The sequence below is a fragment of the Cnephaeus nilssonii genome, assembly GCF_951640355.1.
Source record: "Cnephaeus nilssonii genome assembly, chromosome: 10".
Lineage (NCBI taxonomy): Eukaryota > Metazoa > Chordata > Mammalia > Chiroptera > Vespertilionidae > Cnephaeus > Cnephaeus nilssonii.
Genome location: NC_137081.1, coordinates 60,877,511 through 60,891,462, shown reverse-complemented (window position 1 = coordinate 60,891,462; position 13,952 = coordinate 60,877,511). Strand labels below are relative to the sequence as shown.

At 49.0% G+C, this 13,952-nt stretch overlaps 1 protein-coding gene across 4 annotated transcripts in view; it reads left to right on the top strand.

Moving 5' to 3' along the window:
* Positions 1-13,952, top strand: part of FMNL2 (formin like 2) — a 304,070-nt gene that overhangs the window by 273,622 nt on the left and 16,496 nt on the right. For all 4 annotated transcript variants that reach the window (XM_079782217.1, XM_079782219.1, XM_079782218.1 and 1 more), the window contains 7 exons: positions 1,564-1,713; positions 3,407-3,508; positions 5,144-5,444; positions 5,601-5,813; positions 10,530-10,654; positions 11,631-11,833; positions 13,352-13,586. In XM_079782217.1, coding sequence (XP_079638343.1) covers positions 1,564-1,713; positions 3,407-3,508; positions 5,144-5,444; positions 5,601-5,813; positions 10,530-10,654; positions 11,631-11,833; positions 13,352-13,586 — 1,329 coding nt within the window. The remainder of the gene's footprint in view (positions 1-1,563; positions 1,714-3,406; positions 3,509-5,143; positions 5,445-5,600; positions 5,814-10,529; positions 10,655-11,630; positions 11,834-13,351; positions 13,587-13,952) is intronic.

Sequence of the window (13,952 nt, the reverse complement as noted above, 5' to 3'; positions counted from 1 at the left end):
GGAGCTCAGCTGCCCGTCGTCCTTAGGGGTGGAGCCAGGGAATCTCACACCTGTACCCTCAGTTTACTGCAAGGCGGAGTCACAGAGTCGGTTACTCTGGAGCTTATGGCCTTGCTCATCAGACCAGGAGAGACTGGCCTAATGTTGTCTCAGACTCCTCAGAGAGAGGCATGATTGGTTTCTATTGAAGAATGGCTTTGAATTGTTTTCCCATTTAAAGATCCACTACTATCTCTGATAGGACAATGTACTGAAAGGTATTTTGAGATCTTGGTGGGTCTGTCTTTCCCCACATGCTCTGAGAGTAGCAGTATTAGAACAGATCTGGGTGTAGAGCTCCGTAACGCTGTTCTGGGTTCAGTTTTGTGATGGCCACGCAGAGCTCACTCCAGGCTCCAGGTTACAGTGGCAGGTAGTAACGTGTTAGCACCTGTTGTTCATTGTGAAATCTGAGAAAAACCCTGCTAAACTTCTCCAGTTTCTTTTCTAGACTCCACCCTTATTTAGAAATCTTTTTCAGTTCTGACTCCCAAACCAAAATACTCTCTTCCAACAAGCTCAGGGGTAGAATGCCGGATCAGACCGGGGAGAAAGTCTGCTTTCCTGGGGATTTATGTAGAGTAGGATTCCTCAGAAAATTTTAAGACTTTTTCAAAACACTCTATTTCTCTAACTTCCTGCTCTGTTGGTTCTGGACCCTGATAAATAGAAGTGGTTCGAAGAAGAATATGATAAGCATATAATGTATAAATGCTTCACTAGTTTTCAACCAGCCTTGTTAAGGAGCCATTGATTTGTTCAGTACATGTTGATTGACACCATCCATGTGCCAGATATTATTCCAGCTAGTCATCTGCTCCCCGGGGAAAGCCGTGACTTACATTACTTCTAAGGAAGAGTCCTGGTTTACTTGACCTCTAACTTCACCATAGAGTTGGATCTCTTCCTCTGGAATGCCTGGCCTGGGATGCAGAGAATGGAGGGAGGGAGCTTCCTGACTTGTCCTTTGGGAACCCTGAACTCCTGATGGGGGGCAGTGTCATAGGGAAGTAATCATGGAGGGTGGCCTCTAGCAATTTGTGTTAAAATAAGCCCCCAGGCCAGTATATTCAATCAATCAGTGCCTGCCCCACTGTCCCCCAGCCCTATCTCCAATTAGAGCTGCCATCATTACCCACGCCGGTTACCACCCACTCCAGTCTCTTCTACCTCTCAAGTTTTATGTTACCTGTGACTCTTGTTCCCATTCAAAGTTGTTTTTAATTTTTCTGTTTTCCTGACTTCACCTGCATCATTTAAGTTGGAATGTACCCACATGGGGAATATACCCACAGGAAGGATTAGGGAAATGAGTGTATATTTGCGAGAGGTCTTCCCCAGAAAGCAAGCTGATGGTACCCTCTGGGATGGTCACTCCTTAAATTCTCTTAAGGAGGAGGATCTATCAAACCCTCTCTTGGAAAAGACTATGTGGAACAAACAAAACTGCGTAGACTGTAGGGTAATTACGTTCTGTTTTCACAGATAGGCTAACACCCCCTTCTCTTGCCATTTGGTGTTTAGAAGCTGAAGCACACGGAGAGCGACAAGCTGCAGGTGCAGATCCAGGCGTACCTGGACAATGTGTTTGACGTGGGAGCCCTGCTGGAGGACGCCGAGACCAAGAACGCAGCCTTGGAAAGGGTGGAGGAGCTGGAAGAAAACCTCTCTCATGTAACTACTTCCCAGAAAAGGAAAACAGGCCTGTGTTTTGAGGGCTGCAGAGCAGAATAAGTGTCCGCTTTGGTGGCCGGGAATGACAGGGCGTGGAGTACAGGGATGAGCTAGAGAGCTGTCAGCGGCCACTCGGGGTTCTCTCAGGAAGGCAGGAGCGTTACTTCACACTCTGGGATCGTGGCCTTGACTTAGCGCACCTGCCCAGTGTCTGCCGCGTCCACAGTCCCTGGCCACGTTGTTGTTGGCACAGGAGAGTTATGTGATAAGCATTACCTAGAGGGAAGTGCAACTCAAATATGTGCATTTGGCCCGAGGGGAATACGTTTCTTCTCCTGAATATGAGTCACCTTCTACCGAATGTGTCCACACAAGCCCGTGGACAGGGCGTCTGGTGGCTTCCTGATGCCTGTCTGCACATTCCTGCCTTGTGGCTCCTCAGGTTCTAATAGATTCACTTCACCAATGAGCCTTTTCAGGGGAATCGGTGCGCTTTCCCCACGTCCCGCTCTTTCAGGCAGCGTGTCTTCTCAGTGTGATGTTAGCACTGTATCAGGGCTGGGACTCGTTTTCCATTCAGGGGGTTTTCTCGCTGCGGTCCCAGGAGGATGAGAGGTTATTCATTTGTTCATCCACGCAGCTGATACTGTAATATTGCAAGAATGGACGGAAAAACGGTGCTGCTTAAAAACCCAGGCCTTGTGAGGACCCGATTCTTCTCCTGGTCTGACAGTGTCCTTGAGATTGTGAAATGAATTCTCTCTTTTGGAGGGACATTTACTTTCCCCTTTGAACATTTCTTTCCCTCCACATTTTCTTAGTTCCTGGTATTACATGTGTTTAATGTCCTTCACCTTTTCCCGTCACTCTGCACATGTGCATCTGCGTGGCTGTGGTTAAGCCAAGTCGCCAGAACTCCCCACGCGGGCTATGCCTGGCGGACACCTGCTTGGGAAGAGCAGTTACGGGCTTAGTGTTTCTTCCCTTAAGAGATTTGCATGGTATTTTGATCTGATCAATGTAAGTCTCTCCTCTTCCCTTCCGCCTGCCTCCCTGATTTTCTTCACTTGCGACCGTTTTCAGGGAGAGGTAAGAAGTGCGAAGCTGCTTAGTTCTAGAGCCTTATGCGGAGAGGAACGCTCTGACCCACGGCTCACCCGGTCTTGCCCTGGAAGCCTCAGCCAGCATTGCACGACCAGACTTCTATAACCCGCTTTCGTAGAGGCCACCTGTGGGTGTGAGCGGCCCCTCCAAAATGACTTTTGGTATTTGGGTAGTTTGGGTCCAAACAGGCAGTCGTATTTTTTCAGCTGGTTACCTATAATAACACAGCCAAGTTTTCTGGGTCCACAGTTTTCAAAGCCTTTTGCCGAAGGGCCCTTCTCGGGGAAGGAAAGGTGGGCTTCCTCCTCCCTCAGCCGTTCTTCTCCAGCCCCTGCAGAAATGGAGGGAGACGGGAAAGAACTCACGTATGGGTTTCATTAAGGACCGTATATCAATTAATTCCCATTAAAAACAAAATGTATTCAGAGCCGTGTCATAAATATTAACATTTCCGTACAACAGCCTGTGGGACCCGCCCAGGGCTGTGATGGGCCCCTCCCGGCCTCTGCGCTCCTCGGCTTGCCGAGGGCCCAGGAGCTGGTCGGAGTGGCCCTGGGCTGTGACACAGCCTCCCTGTCCAACCTTACAGTTGTCTGAAAAACTGCAAGACACGGAGAACGAAGCCATGTCCAAGATCGTGGAACTGGAGAAGCAGCTCATGCAGAGGAACAAGGAGCTGGATGTGGTTCGAGTGAGTGTGACGGTGACAGCGGCCCCGTGGGCACCGCGGGGAGGGCGCTCCGGCCGAGCGTTCCTGTCAGAGGAATGCACTGGGGCAGCCTGTGTGTTGGGACTATTTCCGAGGTGATCCTCCAAAGAAGAGTGCACAGTTGTGGGCTGTACACATGCGTGCGCAATCATACGCTCCGGGCAGTATGTCCCTGTCACAGGTTTTAGGAGCAACAGTATTTTCCCATCTGGACGAGTCGGAGTGGATTATGTGGACCGCTCATTTGGTTAGAAATAAGAACACAGCATGGATTTAATGCATGCCACTTATTTATTTCTAATAGAACTTGGATTTCTTTGTTGCTCTGCTTTGCTTCTACTTGAAACCAGATTTGGGGGTTGCCATGGAAATGGTGAAATCACAACACAGGCGAGACCTAATGGCATTCACCAAAAAAAAAAAAAAAAGGAAAGGAAAAAAGTCAAAGCAAAACCAATCCATTTTATTATCAGATAAGCACAGCTGTTTTATTTGGCGCTAGCATTGTTTTACCTTCCATGTCAGGTATTTATGGAGCCCCATCAGTGTGTTTAGAATCGTAGAGAACATAACACCACCGAAACGCCTGGAGGGCTTTCGGGCAAATGGCTTGCCTTTACACCACCGTTAATGAAATGGCACGTTTTATGCGATGGTTATCATGTCTGTGTGTGTTGCTTGATAGTCTGACATGTCCTAGAGTTAACTCTAGGACATTTATTTTCTGGCATGCCATCGAGACGGAGTTGTAGCATATGGACTCCATTCAAGGGCAGACGCTCAGATTATTAATAAGAGACAGGGTGTGAAGAATGTTTCCCTGCCTGCTGGAGGTTTGTGGTGAGAGGTCCCGTGTACAAGGCCCGGCAAGTCAGTGCCATAAAATCCTCTCGGTGGAGCCTCTGTGAGCCCCTGATAAAAGGAAGCTGGACAGCCTTTGAATTGAAATGGTAACTTCTTTGTTTTCTGCTAAAAACCTAGACAGAAACAAGTGATCAGTGGAGGGAAGCACGGGCCTGTTCTGTTGACCGTATTCCCGAGCGGAAAACGTTGCAGCAATGGCTGTCCTGCGCTTGGCCGGGGCCATTGTGAAGGCCGGGGAAACCCGTTCAGGGCCAGCCGGCCCCTGGCCACTCTTCAGCAGGTTATTCCACACCTTGCCGGTTTTTAATCCACTCGGACTTCCGTCCAAGGCTAATGTAGGGCCCCATTGGCTACTGCCAGAGTTAGAATGAATTTTAAAGTAAGTGAAAGGAAAACATGCGAGGCCACCGGGATATCCCAAAGTCACCTCTGAAGTCACGGCTGGGTCATCTCGGCCCCGTGCCTCTCCCCCTGCAGGGAAAGTGGAGCATGAACTAATGGGAAGAGCCACATTAGCAATAAGAACTGCTAACATATATCGCGTGCATTGCCAGTGAGCAAACGATAACGAATGGGACTTTATAGGTTCTGGCTGAGTTCCATAGAATTCCTCTATCCGAGCATCCTCTTTCTTTTCTTTCTTTCTTTTTTTTTTCCTTTCGGCTGTTTTCTTTGTCCTCAGTTTGCCAATCTGGTGGTGAGGGGCAAGCATGTCCTGTGAAGACAAACGCTTGACCGTGGACTCTTTTGCAGGAAATCTACAAAGATGCAAATACCCAGGTTCACACATTAAGGAAAATGGTCAAAGAGAAAGAAGAAGCCATTCAAAGACAGTCGACCCTGGAAAAAAAGATTCATGAACTGGAAAAACAAGGGACCATTAAAATTCAGAAGAGAGGGGACGGGGACATCGCCATACTGCCGGTTGTGGCTTCCGGCACGTTGTCCACGGGCTCGGAAGTAGCGGTGGGACCCGCAACGGGGGCCGCCGCCTCAGGACCCTTGCCCCCTCCTCCCCCACCTCTACCTCTGCTGTCAGATGCACCGGAAGCAGGTAAGAGGCCTTGGCGGGAGAAGGGGGTGGTATTGGGATATTTGTTCTTCTTTCCTCTACTCACTGCTCACTGATGTCCTTTGTGTGCCCGTGGCCTGTGGCGGGAAAAACCACTCCCCTGTTTTCTAAGTCAGTTTGTTTCTTTTCTTTTGCTAGTGCAAAATGGTCCGGTAACACCACCTATGCCCCCCCCTCCTCCGCCCCCTCCCCCGCCACCGCCTCCCCCACCCCCTCCGCCGCCGCCTCCTCTGCCGGGTCCTGCCTCCGAGACTGTGCCAGCTCCTCCTCTACCACCACCCCTTCCTCCTTCCGCACCCCCGCTGCCTGGGACGTCTTCGCCCACAGTGGTTTTCAACTCAGGATTAGCAGGTAAGAGCAGAGACTAAGACCCAGGTACCCGGGTGAGGAATACTCATTGGTCTCACTTCCGAGGGTTCAAGCCGTTCTTTCAAATGCCAGGTCTCTTGAAATGTCACGTCTCTCCTCTTGATAGGACATCCTGCTAAGGTGCCGGGGAGATGGTCACGCTCAGGGGCCGTTCCCTCTCAGTAGGTTTGTCACTCTCTCCCTGGCGGGAGGTCCTGATCCCACACTGTCTTAGCACCCTCCAGGGGAGGGCGAGACGGGTTACCTTCTGGGGATGCGTGCGTCTTCACGGGTCCAGCAAACACGTCTGGACGTCTGTCGTAGTCGAAGCTCTGACACAGACTGCTCTGGGGCCTGCGGCTCTTTTGTCTTGAAGGCATCTGCGATGTTCCCTAAAAGGGGGGGGCCGTGCCTTTTTGTGTAACTGCCCGATGTAGGCTTGCAGGCATTTCTGAGTGCCGGAGGGCGTCAGAATTCTCTGTAGTACAGTGACGCTTTCAGGGAGGATGTTGCCAACAGCCGCATTCGGATGCCTTGAAATGCTTCCTGATCGTGCACCTCGTCTTCCTGCCGACCGGGACCCAATGTGGCGGCGGCCTCCCCTGCCAGCAATAAGCCAGGGGGGGGGTGTGGGCGAGAGGAAGACAGTTGCTCTAATGCCTTGAAATGGAAGTTCTCATCTTCGACTCAGAAATGCGTGTTTACTCCTCTCTAAAGCACTGCAAGCTGTTCTCCCGGCCCCGGCGTGCCTTCCCGGCACGGGGAGCTGCTCTGAGCTTCGCAGTGCTGTCCCCGTGACATCAGGTGATCCCGCTTCCTCATCCACTCAGTCCCTCTCGAGCTCTCATTTCTGCCCCAGAGCCGCCGCTGTGATGTTTTCCCATTGCCAAGGCTGCGGTAGGGCTCAGAGCTTTGTGCAGTAGTTCTAAAAGACAGCAGCTGCCCAGGACTTCCCAGCCTGCGTCCCTTAGCCTGTCCCCCCACAGCGTCCCCGCCCGGCCTAACCTGGGTCCACACCCCAACTCCCATAAAACTGTCCAAGCAACAAACAAAGTAATGTTCTCAGGAAACCAGGGACTTACTTTAACCCTTCAAGGTCTTCCCAAACTACCACTTCCCTCTGGAGCTTTTATTGCCTCTGAAGGACAAAAACAGAAAGCGCGTCATCGTGAACTGTTGGCTTTTGGAATATAAACAACCCAAAAAGCCTTAACCTGACCCAGGAACCTGCCCCACCAGCAGGCTGTTTTCCATGTGAACACCTGTAATTGTCGTGTGCGCTGGGCTCACGGATTCCGCGTGGCCCTAAGCGCGCTCCCAGTGAGACGTGCCGGCTGAGGTGCCTCCCCTTCGGTCCTGCTTCCTTTCTCTCTGGCGAAACCTCACAGGTGACGCAGCTTCCGCTGGCACCCACCTGAGCTCACCCAGGTCTCTGGACTGCCTTGCCGAGCGAAGGAGCCACGAGGCCGAGATGTGGGTCCAGGGCCCTTCTGAACGGGTCTTGTCCTCGCTGGTTAATGTTGTTGCCTGCTTAATTTTAAAAACGTGTTGGCCGGTTGCTTCTCTGTTCAGCCGATTCCCCACTGCTACCTTTGGAGCTGGTACCATGGGGAGCTGTCCCCTTTGTGTCTCATGCAGTTTAGAGGACTGTGTGTGGGATTGAAGAAACTCCTCGATAGTGCCCTGTGTCCTCTCAACAATCACAGGGTGATCTGTTTCACAAGATGTAAGGATTGTGAGAACCTCACGCGTAGCTGGTAGCTTGCGATCCGGCAGTTTCTACCAGGCCTTTCATCTCTTTTCATTACTCGGCCTTAATCTGGCCGTTCACGCTTAGTGGTGCAGGCCATGCTGTGAGATGCTTCGCCGGGGTGTTCAGTAGCTGTCTCTCTCTCGAACCAAGACGCCAGACAGAAACAGGATGTCCTGGTAGAGCCAGAGACAGAGCTGGGACATGCCCAGGGCTCTTGGGAAGCCAGAAACCTGTGACCACTAGGTCCCCGGGTCTGCAGGCCAAAGGATGTCTGTCCCTCCAGCAGGCCATGAGCAAGTGTACTCTTGGTGGCCGAGACGGGGACCAGGAGGAGGTCCCCTATGTTTATTTAGTCAAGTTTTCTTTGCAGTTTACAGAGGAAATCACAGTGGTGGGAAATGTGCGTTTGAAGCATAAGGCCGACTTCCTCAAATCTGCGATTGATCGATCGACTGGCTCCCAGGTCCTAGTGAGGCCAGCGCGGCAGGGCACTGGGCAGTCTGCACCCTGTGTTGTCTCTGTGGTGGAATGCGCTTTGGAACTTCACAATGAGGGTGTGGACTCCGGCTGATTATTTTTCATCAAAACATTTTCCTTATCTTTGGGAATACTTAGCACAGTTGAATATGGCTGTTTGGGACCACTATAATGAAATCATTTTTTTCCCCTTTTCTAAAAAGGATTATTTTTTAAAACAAAATAAATGAGTCTTCAAGGCAGGCCCGAAGGGAAATGAATTTTTGGCTCTGGCCTGCCTCATGAAGTGTGTCCGAGAAGCCTGAGAGTCTATGTGAGGAGTGTGTCAGCTGCTGAGCCGCTTGACGCTAACTGTATCTAATGTGATTTGTATTTTCTTTGTTCTTCCTGCTTCCACAAAAGACGGGCCCATCAAGCTTTTCTGTAGGTTGCTGCTCACTGAGTGTGTTGAGTATTTGCGTTGTGCTCCTGTTGGTCACACCGTGCCTTCCATCTTTCCACTCCACCGTACACTGACCCATCGCATTTTGACTCTGTGTCTGCGGGACGTCTCGGTGTTGGCTGACTGTTGTCCCAGGCTTGCCCACACGTTTCAGTTGAACCTGTAGGAGAGATGATGGCCCTTAAGCAGACATCCTGGATCCTGTGCCACATTCCTTTCTCCCCGAGGAAAGGAGTGTTTTTCCTTTTAGTTTAATTTTCATAGTTGGGCCTAAGGCCTCAGCTCTCGAAGGACTTTGGGTTTATTCTGGGGGAACAGAGAAAGCGCCACAGAACAAGGATCAGCTGCTGGTGCCGCCTCCCTGGGCTCCGGCTCTCTCCTGGAGCGCCTACCCACCCCCTTAGCCTGAGAACTTCATGCCACGGTCACCTACGGAGCTCCTCCTCGGGTCATACCCCCTTCCCCAGAGTCAGGACAGCCTGCCCTGAAGACTTGATTGCCTGTCTTCTGATCTCAGGCTTATTACTAATCTCGCTAACGAGTTAACAAGTTAGGTGGCTGCCAATGGAATGACTTGTAGTGCGTGTCCAGAGGCCACAGTGCCTGTGGAGGGATGCTGGAACCAAACGTCCCTGGCCTCTCACCAAAGATTATGGTCAGCTCCTCACCCAGCCCTTTCCCTGCGCCTTCCTCCTGCCCCTCAACATCGCCCACGTCCCAGCCCAGAGGAAGGGCTGTTCCTGGGTCCCAGAAAGGCCTTAGGTGTTCCTGGGCAGCATAGGCAAAGGATGCCGTGTGGCGAGGAGCCCGGCACTGCTGGGCAGTAGGGACGGAGGTGTCGCACTTGGGAGTGGGAAGGCCTGGTGTGGCAAAGCTGTGTTTCTGTGTCCCTGCATGCCTCTGTGTCGGTGACAGATGACATTCTGCTGTGGATTATGTCGCACGTGTAACTCTGGAGGAATGAGAGGCGCTGTCTGCCTCCCACTGAGGCAGGCCGCCAGGTAAAAGCCAGGGTGTGTTTTGCATTATTTCCCCTTGCACTGAAGTTCTCCTTTTCTTGCTAATGATGGCCAATAGCAAAGCCCCCAAGTAGCATGGTGGGCGTCCCAGGACATACTTAGGAAGGCAGATACATATAACTTGAATGGCTTGGGAGGACTTCTTTATGATGTGTAATTAACTAATGGCATTTTTTATGGATTGCCTTTTTAGCTCGTTTCACCAAAGTAAGAGGGGTTGGTGCTGCCCCCTGGACCTCTCAGAGATAGAGCTCTCCCTCTCTGTTCAGAGGTTTTCAGTGTTTTGACTGAGTTCGTCCATGCCTGTGGTCCCACGCAGCTGAGCCCTGGGGAGAACGTGCTCTTCACGAGGGGGAGATGTGGGGGCCCTGCTCAAAAAGCAGTACAAGTCCTGATCCCAAGTACCCTTCTGTCTCCTTGAACATTTTCTATGTTCAGCAACTCGTGGCCCTGAGTCTGTTGAAATCACTCGGCAGCCAATATAACCCCCATTTTTAAAATTATCCACAGGAATGCATTGCTCTGGCTGGAAGTCAGCATTCCTGATGCTACATTCCTGGTGGTTCAGAGAGACACTACCTGTAGTCTCTGGTCATCTTCTGAGATGCGTTCGGAGAGACGTGTTCTAGAGCTAAGGATTTAGGATGTCAAAGTTACACTGGGGCTCACCATTTCAGTCTCAGTCCCCGGAGCAGGTGCCCTCTCCGCTAACAGCATGACTGATCATTTTTGCTCCCCAGTATTTATCTGTCTTAAGCATTGTCCAGACATTGTGACCGTGATGCAGCAAACCAGTTGCCCGCATTAAAAAGACAGCCCCTGGCTCTTAGGTGACTTGAACACAGTTCGGTACCAGCCAGCCTCTGATTGCTCTGGCCGCAGCCACGTGTGGGGTTGGAATACCTGGGCGCCACCCGCCAGCCTTCCTCCAGGGTTAATGTGTCATCTGCAAGGACTGTTGTCTGAGTGCTCTGGAGGGTCATGTGGTGGTGGTGGAATCTTAATTTCCTTCTCTCTGACCTCTGTAGCTGTGAAAATTAAGAAGCCAATCAAGACGAAATTCAGAATGCCAGTTTTTAACTGGGTTGCCCTGAAGCCAAATCAGATCAATGGCACAGTCTTCAATGAAATTGATGACGAGCGAATTCTGGAGGTATCTTTCCTACGGGTTACTCTGTGCAGCAAAGCCAAAATGGGTGTGTTGGTAACCTGGGCATTTTGGTGATTAAAGTGCTGGTGTTTTAAGGGCTTTGATGGAAAGAAAAAAAAAAAAAAAGGATATATGATGTCAGAGAATAAAATTGCAAACTATTTTATAAGGTGGGTTTAAAACTTTGTTTAAAAAGTTATGTTAAAATAAAATAGTTTTGAGCACCTTCAGTGTATGCCAAATGTGTGTGTGTGTGTGTGTGTGTGTGTGTGTATACACTGAGTGGCCATATTATTATGATCTCTGAACACATAATACTCTGGCTACTCAGTGTATGTCCTATATAATAAAAGGCTAATATGCAAATTGTCCCCTCGACCAGGAGTTCAACCAGCAGGCAGGCCGGCCAACCGCCCATGTCCCCTCCCCCTGGCCAGGCTGGCCGGACCCCACCCATGCACGAATTCATGCACTGGGCCTCTAAAATATATATATATATACACACATGCACACACACACACACACACACGCACACACTGAGTGGCCAGATTATTATGCATTCAGAGATCATAATAATCTGGCCACTCAGTGTATATGTACATAATATGTATATATATCTGACACAAGGTCTTCCCTTAACTTATAAAGGGTATAAAACTCTTTATTAAATTACAAGTGAATGAGGACTTAATAATCATACTCAATAGCTGGTTTGGTGGGTAGTTTTAGTCTGTGGTTGCCATCCCTGCAAGCTAATTATTGAAAGGCATTTGAACTGGCTGGTTGGGACCAGTCATCTACTTTCAACTGTCACGTCTACATATGTGGCATAACTCACACTCGAGCACAAACCAGAAAATAGAGCAGGCCATGGTCAAAGACAGGTGTTGTGTAAGTTCTTTGACACTTAAAAAACTGTCTAACTGGTGGCTTCCTAACTTAATTTTTAAGTTTAATTCATTTGTCCTCTCTACCCCAGGATTTAAATGTGGATGAATTTGAGGAAATATTTAAGACAAAAGCCCAAGGTCCTGCCATTGATCTTTCTTCAAGCAAACAGAAGATAACACAGAAGGGATCCAACAAGGTGACGTTACTGGAAGCAAATAGGGCCAAAAACCTTGCCATCACTTTAAGGAAAGCTGGAAAGACCGCCGACGAGATCTGTAAAGCCATTCATGTGTAAGTGCAGGGCATTCTGGGGAACTCGATTTCAGTAAAACAAGAAAGTCATGAATTCGTAGATGACAGGAATATTTCAAGAGTGAGGCAAGACCTAAGATACAAGATGGAGCAATTCTTGATATCCACACACCAGAGAGTCCCATTGTTACATCTGTGCAACTGGAGAGCTTAATAAAATGTGAACACAAAAGAGGTGGGCCAGAAGTTACCCCGGGAGTGTGGTATTACAGGGAGTAATTATAATCGTTTGGGAAGAACAACGGGATCGTGACATTAATTATCTTGGTCGGCTCTCATGTAGGTCTACAGCAAAGCTTCCGTAAAAGGAAAGTTGGGTGGAGACTTGCAGATGCTAAGAAAAGGAAGAAATGTCAGTTTTCTCTTGAGTATCTGAATTTTATTCAGATTTGTTCAATACAAATGTGATGGCATTTGTGGAATGATGCCATTCAACACCAGATGCACATATGATACGGAGGCATATTTTAATTTATAACAATAGGAATGTGATTGCTGTTGCTTTTAGTGCTTTCAGGACATTTTAAACAAAGTTGAGTTTTTGTTTTTTTATCCTTGAACAGCAGAGAAGGCATTGGTTTTATTTATTTTTCTCTTAGAGAAATCTTTCTACTCTTCTTATGGTCATGATGACTTTCAAATATGATAAGGATGTTATTAGATGTTTTAGGAACTAAATCATTGTAAATTGGCATTTCATAAATTTTGATCAGGGATTCCTTCTGCAGTAAATGGCCCCGAGAAATCATCTGTTCCAATTTTATGTCCTCCGCCAGGGTCATAATCTAATAGTCCAGTGCATTCCTCCAGTCTGTTCTGATTTCTGAGGTTGAAACCTGATACACACTTTGATTTTTAATCTTTACATGCCTTGTTTGCCATGGTGATTAAATATAATTATATTATTTTGCCCAACAAAGATTGTCTGGAGAACAACATAGAGGTTGTAGCAGATACTTGGTTTGTTCAAATTGAGCATATATCCACAAGGATCTGGTATTCCTTCAAGGGATGTGTACACTTAAGCCAAAATATCCATATGGCACAGGCATTTGGTTGCAATTTTTTCTAAAGAAGAAAACACATTCCCAGTTATTGGTTTAATTGAAATATTTTACAGAGTTCACCAGATAATCTATAATCATGTGTATAATATTAATCTACTAATCAGCAGTACTTAACATGCCTAAAAATCCATGTCCTTGAATGCCTTAACCATTGATGCTTCAGCCTTTTACTGCTGATTTCTGGAGGCTTCGAGCTCTAGTAACAGCTTAAAAAACTGCGTGTGGGGGGTGATGAGGTCCAGGTTGTCAGGAAGGACCAGCGAAGGAGCTCACTGCACAGTCAGGAGCCAGCACCCCGGGGCGTCTTCCCCGTCTGTCCGCCTGTGACGCACTGACGTGGTGGCTCCCGAGCCGGACCCGATGGAGGGGTGGGTGAAAGGGAGGGGGTTTTCTCTCTCCAGCACTGACACGTTCACACATCTGCCCTCAGCTTTGACTTGAAGACGCTGCCTGTGGACTTTGTAGAATGTTTGATGAGGTTCTTGCCGACCGAGAACGAGGTGAAAGTGCTTCGGCTGTACGAGCGGGAGCGGAAGCCGCTGGAGAACCTGTCGGACGAGGACCGCTTCATGATGCAGTTCAGCAAGATCGAGAGGCTCATGCAGAAGATGACCATCATGGCCTTCATCGGGAACTTCGCCGAGAGCATCCAGATGCTCACGCCTGTGAGTGGGCCGCCTCTGGCGGGGGCGGGGGGGGGGGGGTCCAAAGAGGTACCGAATCCTTTTTGTTGGTTGAAGTCTCTCTCAGGGTTGTGCTTCATGTCATGGGCTCTAAAGACTCCTTCCCAGAACTTTCTAGATTCCAGTTTTCGTTCGGCCATCTTTTTCATTTGGTGCATGCCAAGTGAATTTGAAAATGGTGACATTTTCCATATCGCCATTCTCCCTAGATCAGGCATCCTCAAACTACAGCCCGCGGGCCACATGCGGGTGTTTTTGCCGTTTTGTTTTTTTACTTCAAAATAAGATATGTGCAGTGTGCATAGGAATTTGTTCATAGTGTTTTTGTTTTGTTTTGTTTTGTTAAAT